The following is a 15,140-nucleotide window of genomic DNA, read 5'->3' as shown; positions in this document are numbered from 1 at the left end:
ACAATGCTAATTATAAATAAGACCTTGTAGGGATCAGCTAGCCAATTAACATGTAAATGGAGTCATGCTAAGTAGATATAATTCGTGCTTTGGATAGGCTGCTTAAGATGCCATGACTCTGAGTAAAGCACTCATTATTGCAATCTTTTAAGCAGAGTTTTCTTTTTATAGCCATCCTAATTTCCACAATAAGAAAAGTCCCAATGAGCCAACATGCTTATATAAGCATTTGCATAATGACTTATATAATAAGGTTGGGAAATAACGGCAGTGAAAAGTGTAACACGTTTAATTTGGCACCTAAATTGCATTGTAGCCTGAATGGGATTGTTGTTCGTTATAATAGAATGCGCATGCACGATATTAGCTCTAAAATTCAACGTAAGTAGGTATGAGTCATTAGTGTTACGACTGGTTACGACAGTTTGCTTGCATCAGGTTTAGGAAAGATTCCACAAGTGACTCTGTGTGCAGGAGAAAGCTGAACTTGGCTTGTGTGTCGAATCCCTCCAGTTAAAAATGCAGCCACTCCCATCTGTTTTAATGCACTACACAGGATATAAAAGGTATTAGTCTCTCAGTTCTATGTAGTGCATTACACTAGGTTGGGAAGCACTTCCCCCTTAAGCCTGAGTCCAATCAGCATATTATATTCTGATTTGTCCATCAAGGAAATTATCCCCCTTTTTCTTGCGGCTTTATTACTTGCGCTTCCATGCAAATGAGACACAGTTGCGCATCGCATGCCGTTTTATACAGTTTTATGAGTAAGCAAGTGGCCGTGAGCCATGCATCATCAAAGCTCGCTTCTGTCTCCTCCGTTCTTAATATTCCCACCCAGCGGCTGGTTACTCGTAGTCATCGACAGGGATCACATAAATTGGGTTTGTGTTTTTTTTCTTGTGAGTCAGTGAGGCTGGTGCAGAGGGGAGAGGGAGGGATTGCTCTTTCATTTCAGTATGCAGCAGGAGAAAGGGGGGGGGGGGCATGTAACAAGGAAGAGTGGGAGGTTAGGAAGCTGAAATGTAGCTTTTATCTAAGCCAGCAATAAAGCAACAATGACATTTCAAATAGGCTAAATCAAATCGGCTCTCTAGTTGGTAGACTATTGGGCTTTTTTTTAAAAAAACAAAAAACAAAAAAAAAACATTTTAACCGCTCTCTTGAAACCTTTGTCTCTCACAGTAAGTGCAGCTGTGTGGAACAAAGCTTTATGCGTGATGCGTAGTCATTACATGACTGTCGGGCCCCATCTAATCAAACTTTCACATGAACACGACTTCTTGCGCTCAGCAGAACCAGCAGAGTTCATTCACGTTTTTAAATCAGAGTAAAACAATTCATTCGAATTATTAATCTGCAGCACTATATATTGATCAGTACAGCTAAAGACCAGTGTGCCTAACAATGAAAAATAAACACTATGTGTTTGTATACCTTCTGTTTAATTGGTCATTTGATCTGCAAGATTTTACAAGATCTAGGGCGCTTTCAAATGTATTAGTCTGTTTGGCGAGTTCAATCAGAGTAAAAATCATACTTTTGGTTTGTTTGCTATTTGATTTGGTTTGGTTTCACATAATTGCGCATGATTAAATGAAACAAAAAGCAAAAAAAAAAATTAATTTATTTAAAAAAATCATTTGGCTGCAGTTGAGTGGTGTGTATGGATGAAAACATACTCATAAAACGCTTTCATTAACCATTGCAGATTATTTTCCTAATTAGATTCTTACTGCCAATAGAAAGATGTACAAAATTCTCCAAACACCACTGTCTTTTCGATCTGACAACCCGATTTGAAACTGTGCTGCCAGGGGCTTTAAGAATTTCCAAAATCTAAAATATGTGAGGCAGCCAAAAAAAAAAAAATTCTCATTCATCAAGGTCCAGTCCAGAACACTTGGATGTCCCTGACCTACTGAGACTTTTCACTTACAAATATTAACATTGCTAATTATAAATGGAAACCTTGTAGGGATCAGTTAGCCAATTAACATGTAAATGAATGGAGTCCTGCTAAGGAAGGGGAAAAAAAAACACAATTACTGAAGGGCATGTTCTCATAAAAACTTTTTCTCTCTCTCTCTTTTCATTATCCCTTGCCAAGTGCACATTGAAATCTCAAAAATCACCTGAGTACAGAGAACCCTGGCCAAAAATTTTCGGTTCATTTGCTTCGTTTTCTATGATTGGGTCGATTCCGAGTCGAACCGCTTTTAGACCGCAAACGAGTCATGGTAGAATTGACGTGTAAGAAACCCGAGACCACCTCTGACGGTCCTGAGCAAACTGTTTGTGTCCACACCTGAGTGCATTTGCTGTTCTCGTCTGATTCAAGAAGCGCAGTGAGGAGGAAAGAGTTGTATTCAAACAGAATAAACCATGCAAATCTAAAAACACCCTTAAGCTGACACCAAGCAAGTGTGATGCAAAAGTCTCCAGGTAGAGCTCGAACAAATTTGCCATACTGTGGTGTGAAGATGAATTTTGGTTCGAGTAATCTCTCTCTCTCTCTCTCTCTCTGATGCCCTAGGTGAGATCCGCATGGCGTTTGTGCTTTATAAGCACCTGGGCACATACCTGTCCACCGAAAACGCCAGTATGAAGTTCAGCAGTGAGGCTCTCAACACCAACTACACCGTCATCGTCAACTCGCCCATCATAACGGCTGCTATCAACAAAGACAGCAATAAAGTCTACCTCTCAGACCCTGTTGTATTCACAGTGCGCCACATCCAGGTAAGTAAGCCCTTGAGGTTCCAGCCTACACACCTTATATTGGTATTCCTGATCAGCAACATTGGTTGTTGATTTCCAAGCTACGAAAGTAGCAGATCAGTAGATTGCAAGTTCAAATCCCAACAGCGCACCATCCATGTCTGGGAGTCCAAGAGAGCAATTTCTTGGCCATTGGCCACTTAAAGAGTGATAGTAACCAGTCTGTGAGCTCATGTATCTGGAAGAGGGCAGTTAGTGCTGTCCCCCATCTGTGTTCAACTGCCTCGTGATATAGCATTTGATGAACAACAGGTTGAGAAGATGTGGTGGCTGGATAGACTTCAGCTTCCTGGTTGGTAGGGAAGAGCTGGCTACTGAGTGGGAATTGGCAAATGACCAAATTAGGAGTAAATGGAGTTCAAAAGAGTTTCCACTTACAGGAAGCAGAGCGACTGCTGACAAAGGGAATTGGCAGGGCATTTGGTGTCTAAGCATAAACATTGAGGAGGCTACCTGTGCGAAGAAGGAACACTGGTATGCTTTCCAGTGTAAAATCCATCCGTCCATTTTCCATACCAATTATCCTATACAGGGTCATGGGGAAACCTGGAGATGTGGGGATCCCAGGGAACTCTGGACACGAGGCGGGGGACACCCTGTATGGGGTGTCAACCCATTGCAGTACGCAATCACACACACATTCACACACTATGGACAATTCTGAAATGCCAATCAGCCTACATCACATGCCTTTGGACTGAAGGAGGAAACTGGAGTACCTGGAGGAAACCCCTAAAGCACGGGGAGAACATGTAAACTCCATGCACACAGGGTGGAGGCAGGAAACAAACGCCACAACCCTGCAGGTGGGAGGAAAACGTATATTAATTTCTAGACGCTTCTGAACGAGCAGTGATACCTTGCATTATTGCATACATTCTGTAGGTAGTATCGCTATTATATCTAGTATCAACATGGGGCGGCTGTGGCTCAGGTGGTACAGCGGGTTGTCCAGTAATCGTAGGGTTGGCGGTTCGATTCCGGCCCACATGACTCCACATGCCGAAGTGTCCTTGGGCAAGACACTGAACCCCAAGTTGCTCCCGATGGCAAGTTAGCTTCTTGCATGGCAGCTCTGCTACCATTGGTGCGTGAGTGTGTGTGTGTGTGAATGGATGAATGAGACAGTGTAAAGCGCTTTGGAACGGCTAAGGTTAAAAAAGCGCTATATAAGTGCAGACCATGATTGCCAGAAAAACTATGGCAACTAATAAAAAACTTAAGGAATGCCTACTCATGACCAGTGTGGAGCAAGCTGACAAGACAATCGTTGCTAGTATCCGTGCAAGGTTGCGATGAAGTCAAAAGCATAACTACAATTCTGCACCCTGCCTTGACTTTTCATAAATCCATAAGCCGGCGAGTTGTTTATGCTAACTCCTTTATTTTCCCACCGAGGAAAAACCCAAAGTTTTTTTTAATGTTGTTCTAGACACTCTGTAAAACTTTTAGCCCTTCTCCCTCTGCTCTATTTCCTGTTCAGTCGGCTTTCTGCGTGGCGTGCACTTCAGAGTGTGCCGTGGTGGAAGTGGGCGCCAGAGGCGGCTGTATAAATACCGGCTTTATCAGTTTTCCCTGCAGGTCGCTTACTCATGCAGCCGGCATTTATGCTAGTAGAAGCGCTCTTTTCCCACACGATTTAAATCAGAACCCACGAAGACACGAAAGCACGGCCATTCTGCTCCAGTGCTTGTGCTTGTTATACAGGTCAAAAAAACTCTGCGCGATTGCAGGTGTCGTGTCTTGGTATGTTCGTGTCCGTCGGAGTGAGGGATTAGAAAGATGATGGAGAAAGAGATGGAGAAAGAAGGAGGGAGATTAAAGTTGTGGATGAGTGCTGCGCTTTTTGCTACTGTATTGGGAAGTGTTGGAGGACTCGATGGATTACGCTTACAGTTGCTCAGAACCATACACACACACACACACACACACACACACACACACACACACACACACACGTACGCTTGCATTCCCATAATTGCTATAATTTCTTCCTGTCTTTAATAGTATCACTAGAGCAATTCAACAGCGCTAATGATCGCATCAATAATAAACAGCAATAAGAGAGAATTGCTGTTGTTAACAGCACAGAGAAAGAAAAGCAGGGGGAAAAAAACGAGATGTGTCAGCCCTGATCTCCCTGAAAAATTATTAAAGTGGAACATATCAGTGAAGTGAAAAACAATCTTTCCTTTATTTTTTTTTTAGCTCTAAGTAAAAATAATTTCCACAATTCAATGATGTTACACATTTTTTTTATATGCTGGCGAGTTTTTTTTCGTCCTTTTCCCCTATGATTTTAGTGTGAATGGACGAGTTAGCCTCAGCACAGTGGCAGTAAAGTGCAGCCATGATGAAAATCAATTTGTTGCCTGGAATTTGTTCTTCCCCAATCAAACTGACATAGCGCTCTATAATGGAAGCAAGCTGAAAGAGATCTAAAAAAAAAAAAAAAAGATGGTCACTAGGACCCGTATTCCTCACGCCATGTCTTGGCTTTTCTCCCACAGCAGTCGGAGGAGAACTTCAACCCAAACTGCTCGTTCTGGAGCTACTCCAAGCGCAGCATGACGGGCTTCTGGTCCACGCAGGACTGCCGTCTCCTGGCTACCAACCGCACGCACACCACCTGCTCCTGCACACACCTGACCAACTTTGCTGTGCTCATGGCCCACGTCGACGTCAAGGTAGGAGCCGGAATGCTTCGTTTGGTTACCAGTGTGCTCGTGTAAAGATTTGGTTTGGAACAGAAACGTTGAATTCATTATAGTACAAGTCATTAGATAATTATTAAACCATGCCCGAGGCGAAAAAGATTTCCATTCTTAAGGCAACATTTTGATGTTTGACAACATCACTTATATGATACGATATGATATGATTTAGTAACCTATAATCAGTATTTGACTAGCATTGGTCAGAATCTGGCATAAACCTACCATTAATTTCCAGAATGATGATGATGAGGATGATGATGATGATGATGATGTAGAGAAGGACTGTTGTAAGAAGCAGAATTATGAGTAAATCACCTTGCTAGCTTATTTACACATCAATTAAAAAATATTTGTTATATTTGCGCAAAAGATATGTCTTTTTTTGATAATAATTGATCAGTCCGTACAGGATTTCGTAGAGTTTTTTTTTGTTGTTTTTTTTTGTGATTTATTGCAGCCAAAATTTCTTGATTTTGCCGCAACTTTTTTTTTATCTTCAAAATTTGCGATGCAACTTGCGGAGATTTTTGTGCTTTTTTTGCAGAAAAGTACTTGAATTGGCGAAATTGCAATTGCATGAAATGGTATGGTCATTTGCAGTGATGTTTGTTAGTAAATGAAACCTTTTAGTACAGATATTGATTTTTCTATGTATTACCGATACACATTATTTGCACGTTTATGTGCCCAATAACCGATATGCAGAGCCGGTATTTATTTGTTGCTTTACAGTGATAACACCACTGAACTGAACAAACTGTTTAATTTATAACAATTTTGTCAATTTCACCTCCTCCTTGCATACAAAACAAACAACAAAACAAAAAAAAAACCCTCTTATTTATACACCAATAAATAGAGGAGTCTGAAAGAGTGCAAAAAATAAAGTGCACTGTTACTAAAGTGTCTTTAAATTTTATTTTTTTTTAAAATGTAAAAGCTTTGATGAGGTAAACATTTTTAAAAGAACTCTTAGGGAGAGACACTGGCTTTTCCCGGTGACCATCTTTATGAAAAATATTGCGCATTAAAAATCTGACACGCCGAAGCCGCTCTTACTCTACCGCAAACTGTTCTTTGCTCTGTGGTTCTTTGCGAGTGGTACATAATGTATTTGCATGCGTTGGCATTATTCCTGTCTTAATATATTTTCACAAATTTATATTTATTTTATTAGTATTTCATAAAAAAAAACATTAATATTAAATGAAATGGCATGAAATATGTTGCTGTTATAAGTTTTATTCTCATTGTCAGCCTTTAAAAGTAAACTTACGCGTTTACACGATCAGCGATGTTCCCGAGCTTTGGCAGCCACCACAGTGTTGCTTTTTGCAGTAAGTGTAGGTTTAATTTCCTCATATTCCCCGGAAGGCTGCACACCTGCTTTATTCCATGTTGAACACTACTGACTGTTTGATGCAAACGTCTGGCTTTTACATGCACACACATGCTGAGTAAACACTGATTCAGGGTTAAAACCTGGGTGAACTGAGAAAGTTGAAAACCAGCATCATAAAATCAATCTTAATTAACCCGGGCTGGACTGGTTTGGTTTCGTTAACCTAAAACCGACTCGTTTGTTCAACTCGCTTCATGCAACAAGCCTCAAAAACCACAAAAGAACGAAGGGAATAAACCAAACTAGTTAAGGGCTGAACTCCAAACAGGTGCGCACATCGGGGAAACAAACCAATAATAAGACAGAGGCCGAGACAGGACAAAAACCAAAACAAAGGCAATAAAATAGACAAAACAGACAAGAGCAGTTCACAGCTTACTTTCATTGTAGGAAGATGCTGAAGTTTCTCTTCTTGCTGTTTTCACAGAGTAAAATATATACTTCCAGTTGTCTGGCATTGCAGAGCTTATCACAAGACCATAAAGATGAGGGTATCTAGAGACATTTACAGTATAAACATAAAAATGCCTGTTGTGTATTGAGAATTGTTTGTCCTTCAGCTTTGTACTTGATGCAGGTGTTTCAGGAAGTAGAAACCTCAAAAATCTTTAAATACGATTTAATGACTTTCTTAAATGAACAGCTGTCCGTATATCATCTTGTCTACTGGAACATGAAGTTTATTGACTCTGTACTGTAGATACCGTTGATGAGATGACCTTGATGAAGTGGAATGCATATTTAGGATTTGTTCTCTTGCAGTGTTTTTGGTGAAACTGCACTAAACATTATTCGACAGTTGCTGTTTTGCCCATGGTTAGAGGTCAGCCGTTCATTTTGTATTTAAATTTGCAAAACGCTGAGTGGTTCAGCTCGATGCTCACCCACTGAGACAGAGAAACAGGCACAGAATAGGTAGAGAGAGAGTTGGAGTGATGAAGCATGGGGCTTGATAATCAGACAGCACGGTACCCAGGTGCATTTATTCAAAAAGCCTCATTTCCATATTCTCAAGTGCATTCTTACCTGGGGATTAGCTCTCTTTTTCTCTGTCCCTCTTGCTGTCTGCTGGAGGTGGCTGTGCCTTTCAGAATTATGGGCAATAAAAGGAAAGCAATGGAATTAAAAACTACAAAAAAAAAAAAGACAAGAAAACAAAGTTGAGCTTTGTTAGATGAAAGACTGATGGAGATGCAAGGCTGAAACTGCACTGACGCGGATATCATGGGAGAGCTGCACGGTAAAGAAAGATATAGGGGGTAAAAATGAGAATAGAATATGAGAGAGCTGTGACAGGACTTACTGATTAGCCTTTATAAAAAAGAGGCCTGTGGGCTGCCCTTAAGGCACAGAGGAGTGGATACATGTCCTCACTGGGTTCAGTACATGTTCATAGAGAGCTGTCCTGCTGACTCAGAGGGTAGAAGGAGTCAGAGGAACAGGGAATCCACAGCAAGTCCAACCACTCAGTGATCACTACTCCGTCCAGTAATGATATACACAATCAGTGCAACAATGGGCTTTTCCATTTGGATGCACCTATACTATGGAATCTTTCATAGAAATTAAATTGATACTGTCCATCATCAACATATTGGTTTTTCCAACCAGCTCTGGACGCAGCAGCATTTGAAAATGAGTCCAGATCTGCCTCTTTGCTGCTCTGACTCTAAACTGGTTGAGTGGGATTAGATAGTGATGTGCAACCTGTGGTTCCAAAACCAATTCACAGCCGTGAAATGTCTGATGTTGGTGTTAATGACTAGCGTCTCATGACCGAGTGAAAAGTAAACTGGTCATATTTTTTTACCATGACTGGTGTCATAATGCCTTTAAATATTTAATTCTTTACTCAGAGTCACTCGCTGGGAGCGAATTAAACAACTAGCCTTATTACTAGGTTTATTTCAAAGAAGAAATATATACCATTGTCGCTTTCTCCTGGAGCATTCAGGATTCATAATCAGGCATAAGATTCTTCGACGTGAGCGTTTTTATCAATACCTTTCACAATACTAGTGGGCGTGTGTGTAATAGTGTGTGTACTAGTGTGCAGTGTGTACATTAGCCATGGTGCAACTACTGAGACTTGTGAACAGCGCCACATAACAATATTTCCCAAGCTTCGTCCTGGAATCAACGAATGAACAGCCCTGAGTTGATGGGAATGCGTTAGAGCAGGGAAAATGTTCAGGACAGGGGGTAGTCCAGGACTATGTTTGGGAACCTGTTCTTTAGTAGATAAACCAGTAACTGTAATAAGATTTTCCTCCATAGGCTGGACCAGAAGTGTATGTTTTACACCCCTGCTGCAGACAAAACATAGCTGTGTTTTCTTGTAGATCAAATACGCTTCTGTCAACATCCAGAAATCATTTGACTTGAAGACGTTGGAATCCACTCCCAACTCACTAACTAGAGTTAGGATGCTTCATGAGGCAGTGGTGGTTTAGCAGTTAAGGCTCTGAGTTACTGATCAGAAGGTCAGGGGGTCAAGCCTCAGCACTACCAAGCTGCCACTGTTGAGCCCTTGAGCAAGGCCCTTAACCCTCTCTGCTCCAGGGGTGCTGTATCATGGCTGACCCTGCCCTCTGACCCCAGCTTCCTGGCATGCTGGGGTATGCGAAGAAAAGAATTTCACTGTACTGTAATGTATATGTAATAAATAAAGACTCATTATCATTATGACAACTGACAAAGGTTGTTGTTGTTGTTATTGTTTGTTGTCCATCCTCTTCACCCCCGATGACATATTAAGACTGTTTTAAATATTTTTGTCAGTTGTGTTATGACATTTTTCATGCTAACATCATGACATTTTAGCTCAGCACGCTTCTGGTTTGTCACATAATAGTGACTATGTGTTTTAGCTTGGCTACGGAGGTTCATTGGAAAAATGAACAGTGTCTCCTGATCTGAGTATTCGTTGGTACACTGTAAAGCCGGATAAGTTCGTTGAGCTCGAAAAATTTGAGGAAAATAATTACCTCAAAATTTTGAGGTTGATAAATCAATTTCTTTAAGCCAAGAAAAATGAATTTTAAATTACAAAGTTTCAGTAAATTTTTGTTATATTTAAGTGTATTTGGCTTAAAGAAATTGATCTATCGACTTAAAAATTTTGAGGTAATTAGTTTCCTCAAATTTTTTTGAGTTAAATGAACTACAGTGTAGCATTATGATGAACATACTGAAATGATTTTCTGTGGCACTTAAATTAGCATTTGGGAAAATGGTGTTCATCCAGTCAGTACTCCTCCAGAGATGTGTAAAATCTATGCCAAGGCACGCTGAAGCTGTCCTGGCAGTTCATAGTGACCTAGCACCTTACACTTGAAGGTGTTTCTTTTTTCTTATTCAGTCAGTTGTGATGATGATCTAACGCACGACACCTTGCCCTCTAATTTACAGCAGATTAACACTGCTCTATTTTGGGGTGAAGAGGTTGATTTCACCAAACTACCACCCTCATTAGCGCACCCTTTCTGGCCATCTTGAGATAGACTTGTCTAGAAATCGTTGAGCGTGTTCAGACTCGGCACAGTGACACATGCTGCCACTTACACAGGACGAATGGCACGTTCACTGCAGGCTGAAAATGGGGGAGATGGAGCTGTACTTCCTACCAAAGCATATGCCCTAAATTTGATACTATTAAGAATTCAGTTTATGAAAGAAAAAGAAAAAATGTAACATCTCCCTTGTGTCTCTGTAATATTCAAATGAAGGAAGAAGTCTCTGGAATTTACGAGGAGGAAAAGAGGAATGGTGGTGGGGGTGGAATAGGGGAACGGCCTTGAGATTAATGTGAACGGTATTATTAAAATGTGAACTGTATTATTAAAATACAATTTAATGGACTTTATTATCATAAGACATTTTTTTCCAAATCATCTCTTTGTTGTGGGTTTCTCTGTACCTTTGTTTGCTTGTTAATTGCTTTGGCATTGCAGTTTTATCATTTGACATTGATAATTGATGTCAGGAGCCAATTACTGAGAGAGAGACCAAAAATGAACATGAATTTTTCAGTAGAATGTTTCCAGTCCCTAGCTTCAGATAGGAGAACATCTGCCACAGCTGGGTCACTGTTGAACTGAGAGTAGTCCACACCACCCACATAATAGCCTTTCGTCCTTTAGACTTTCCTTTGATGGACAAAAGGGTAAAAGGAGGCTACGGCATTGTATTGTGAAGGGATTAGAATCAATAATTGTACTCCAACAGAGTGACCTCTGTGGTAAACTAGTAAGTTTATCTGATAACTACAAACTTCACCATTTCAACAATTGCCCAAGCTTTTTAATCTGTTTATGTGGCGTCTCCCTGTGAACCCACTGTTACTATAGAAACGTTAACATATTAGAATGAGCGCATTAATATAAAGCTGTAATTTACATGCGAGCATCATCTGAGCAATCAGAGTCGAGAATTCACCAAGGCTCGTGTAAGAGCCAAAGTAATAAAGAAAAGATTAAGTGTAAAATGCCAGCATGCTGTTGGTGAATTGCAAAAAATAACTGTGTGAATTACATCATATCCAACGTAGGGGTAAAAAAAAAACAACAACAATATGTAAATAAGGTTTTTGTTTGTGCTATTTGCCTCACACGTCCAGTATAATGCCAATTAAAGACTGTGAGATGTGTCAAAATCACAATATGTATGTTTTATTCATAAGGTAGGTGTGAATTAAAACCTTTTCACAGTCCCCATTTAAATAATCTCGGCATCGGAGGTGTGGACGTGTGCCGAATAGCTTAATGTTATTATAATATTAACTGATTTTAGGAAACTTTTGATCGTTTTGAGTTGGTAAGCCATCATCCTGAAGAATGATATGGCATTTGGTCATTAACTGTTGGAAATGGAATTGCGCAAAAATATAATACCTGCTTTTCGGTTGTACTGATTTGCGCACTAATTGCGTATTTCTTAAGGCTAACATGCAGCGTGACATTTTGCTCTTTTGATACACACGATCCTCTGCAAATCGCTCGTCAATCAGAATCAAAAATAGTATCAGTATTAATAAATAGTAGTAGTATTTGTAATTAGAGTAATATTGTACAAAATGGCGTGTTTGTTCTTTTTTTTTTTTTAGAATTGCACCTGTTTTCAAACATGCTGTATGTAATAAAGTGTAAAAACTGAGCACGAGGTATAAAGAGACAGATTGAGAAAGGAGGATGAGAAGGGATGAGATGTTTATTTTATGACTTTGAAGCAGAACGTGTGGAGCCTCTCATCCATCAGTCAGTTCATACTGACACAGACGCCTTATTCGCTTTAAAGACGCTTGTGAGCAGGACAAAGCAACAGACTGGAAGTGTGTGTGTTTGTGTGCATGCACACGTGGAGTGATTGCTAAGGACCATCAGCTTGTGCTGAACTGATTAGACTCTGAGTAGCCGCACAGGCGCGACGTGACATTGTCAAATCAGCACAAGGACGAAGGCCCTGCACTTCACCACCCACTCCAGCACCATTCAATTTGGTTTGGGGCCCAAGTGGACCGTAGTGACATGCAGCTGTACATGAATGTCATGTTAGAGAGAGGACTGAATGAGTTACACCCTTTTGGCGCAGGGAGTAAAATGGCCTCCGTGTAGAGGATGGCTGTAATTACTGTGATTCAGAGATCACAGTAAAGAGGCAGGGGAGATGTAAGTGGAAAGGAGTAGTTATGGGTGGGGTTTGTGTAATAGAAACAATCGGGGGGGAAAAAAAGTTGTAAGTGCATTCAAGAGGCGATTTACAGGACCTCGGCTCACTTGGTAAATAAAGTTTCTTTTTACATCACAGACAATTCTAAATATTCCAGCAGAATGTATTATCATTGCACAAATTCTCAAGAAAACATCATGAGATCACAAGCATCAGGGTTGCCATGGTTAATGGTTAATAAAACCACATGACCAAAAGCAAACCCTACAAAATCCTTTATTAAACTCACAACTATTTCTCTAATACATTTAGAAAGTAACCGTATGTAAGGGGGGAAAAAACACAAGACAGAGTGTGCTGTAATATAAAAATAATCAACCTCAGGTGGTGCGGTGCAGCCCAACACAAAACCAAGCTAGATTTACTACCGTAAAGTTGATTATTTTCCAATAACAGCATGTCCTGAAATGCTTTATTCTTCTTATGCTACAATAATCTGCTAGAAATGACCTTTTTAGTTATTAAAAAAACGATGCATCATACATTTGATCGGTTTATTGTTATGTTTTATGTTGTGGAACGCCCACGAAGCAAGTTCGTTCCTGTTATCACTTGCGTTGTAGAAGCTATAAATAATTATTTAAACTATTTATTTTTTTCTTATTGAGAAACTGCAAAGCGCTCAATCCTAAAGTTTTTCCCGTGTCTGAAAACCTAATTTTTTATTTTATTTTTTTACCTCTGACACCGGAGACTCCTTCCAAAGAATGTTACCTTTTTTTTTTTTTACCAGAGGCCAAAAGAGGCCTGTTTTGGGGGTGCCTGTGTTCAGTATTTATTATTATTATTATTATTATTATTATTATTATTATTATTATTTGTGATATCACACTCCACAGTAGTGTTTAATGGCTCATAATAAAGTAGACACTCGGTGCTTTAAGAATTTGCAGTTTTTCAGTAGTATTTTTATTTTTTTTTACCTATCCTACTGGGTTTAAATGTTATTAAGTTAATTTCGTGGCAGTATAGTCATAGTATACTTTTTTTTAAATGTCAAAAGCTTTAGTTTTATCTCTGTACCAATGTTTATAGTGGAAAAACGTGAATTGTTTGTCCAGCCGTGGGCTTACACCCCTCTCATTTCCCATCGCTCTGCTCACCAGCAGCTAAACACACGTAGAGTCACGAAACTCTACACACAGAAACCCAACAGTGCCCTGACTAATCGTAAAATAGAGTTGCGATGACAAAATAATTCATTCGTTTATACCGATGTTTATGAACATGCCCGATAAGTCAATTTCCACTACTCTAATGTACAACATTTTTCCTCACCATAGAAAAATTCAACAATCATATGTTTAAAAAAAAGAATAATAAAAAAGATTCATGTAGACCGTCCATTGTACAAGTCCCTATGAATGAGTTGTTACTATAGAAACAATAAGACATTAAAGCAGGCGCATTTACATATACGGTGATTTGCCTTTCAGCTGTAGCTATAGGCAGAGCTACTGCTGTAAAAAATGAATCAACAACTTCTGACCAATCAGACGCGAACATGGTCCTTAGTAGCGTTTTTATACCATATAATAAAATGGTCTATTTTTGTTTTATTTATTTGACATGAATTTACTGTAGGTACAACACCTTATTTATACTTCTACTGTTAATTATAGTGGGGGAAATAAGAATTGGACGAATCAGTAAATAGTAATAAAATTCAGCACAGATAGGGGGGTATAATTACTTATAGATTTCAGCTGGTACCTTGCCTTGGAGAACCGCTTTTTCTTAGTGTATTCAATCCTTTTTCCTGTGTCATTCCACTTTATTACACAAAACTTTATTTATGGACTTTAATGTTGTGAATTCTTTATATTTCCCGATTTCTTGAGTTAATACTGATGTCTGGTGAAAATTTCATGTGAATAGCGTCATTGGAAATATATTTACTGAAAAAAATGTTGACATGTTCAATACTTATTTCCCCCAATGTATCTACATTTATAACAATCAGCCCACATAAATATACATATAATAGAATATGTGTCTACTGTTTGCAGTAAAAAAAGATTATTATTATTATTATTATTATTATTATTATAGATTATATTATTATTATTATTATTATTATTATTATTATCATAATAATAATAATAATAATTATTATTATTATTAATCTGTTTGCAAATTGTCCAACCTACAAACTGCAGAAAAAAAGGAAAAACACTGCAGCCAGACAAAAGTAGCCATGGACATACGAATCCTGTCCAGCACTGTACAGTACTTGGTCTATAATCCTTTTTGCAGAGCCATTATTACTGTGTAATTACAATGTAGTAACTAGTGAATAAAGCTCAGGACCACCAATAGGGCAACGTATATATAATGACATCATCAGCTACCGCTGCCTTTTATGTGTACCTATGGTTACGACCCTTTTTGTCCTGGGAGTGTGAGCTTTAATCATCCATCTGTTTATATTACACTACATATACTGTGTGTGTGTGTGCACGCAGAATATAGAAGTATATGTTGCTTTTCTGTAGTGCAACACACACACACAC

General features: G+C 39.2%; 1 protein-coding gene across 3 annotated transcripts in view; it reads left to right on the top strand.

Moving 5' to 3' along the window:
• Window positions 1–15,140, top strand: part of LOC128604116 (adhesion G protein-coupled receptor L3-like) — a 344,541-nt gene that overhangs the window by 281,024 nt on the left and 48,377 nt on the right. For all 3 annotated transcript variants that reach the window (XM_053618945.1, XM_053618946.1, XM_053618944.1), the window contains exons 12-13: window positions 2,537–2,742; window positions 5,292–5,468. In XM_053618945.1, the coding sequence (XP_053474920.1) occupies window positions 2,537–2,742; window positions 5,292–5,468 (383 nt within the window). The remainder of the gene's footprint in view (window positions 1–2,536; window positions 2,743–5,291; window positions 5,469–15,140) is intronic.

Source organism: Ictalurus furcatus, chromosome 29, assembly GCF_023375685.1.
Source record: "Ictalurus furcatus strain D&B chromosome 29, Billie_1.0, whole genome shotgun sequence".
Lineage (NCBI taxonomy): Eukaryota > Metazoa > Chordata > Actinopteri > Siluriformes > Ictaluridae > Ictalurus > Ictalurus furcatus.
This window is presented reverse-complemented; position numbering and strand designations above follow the sequence as displayed.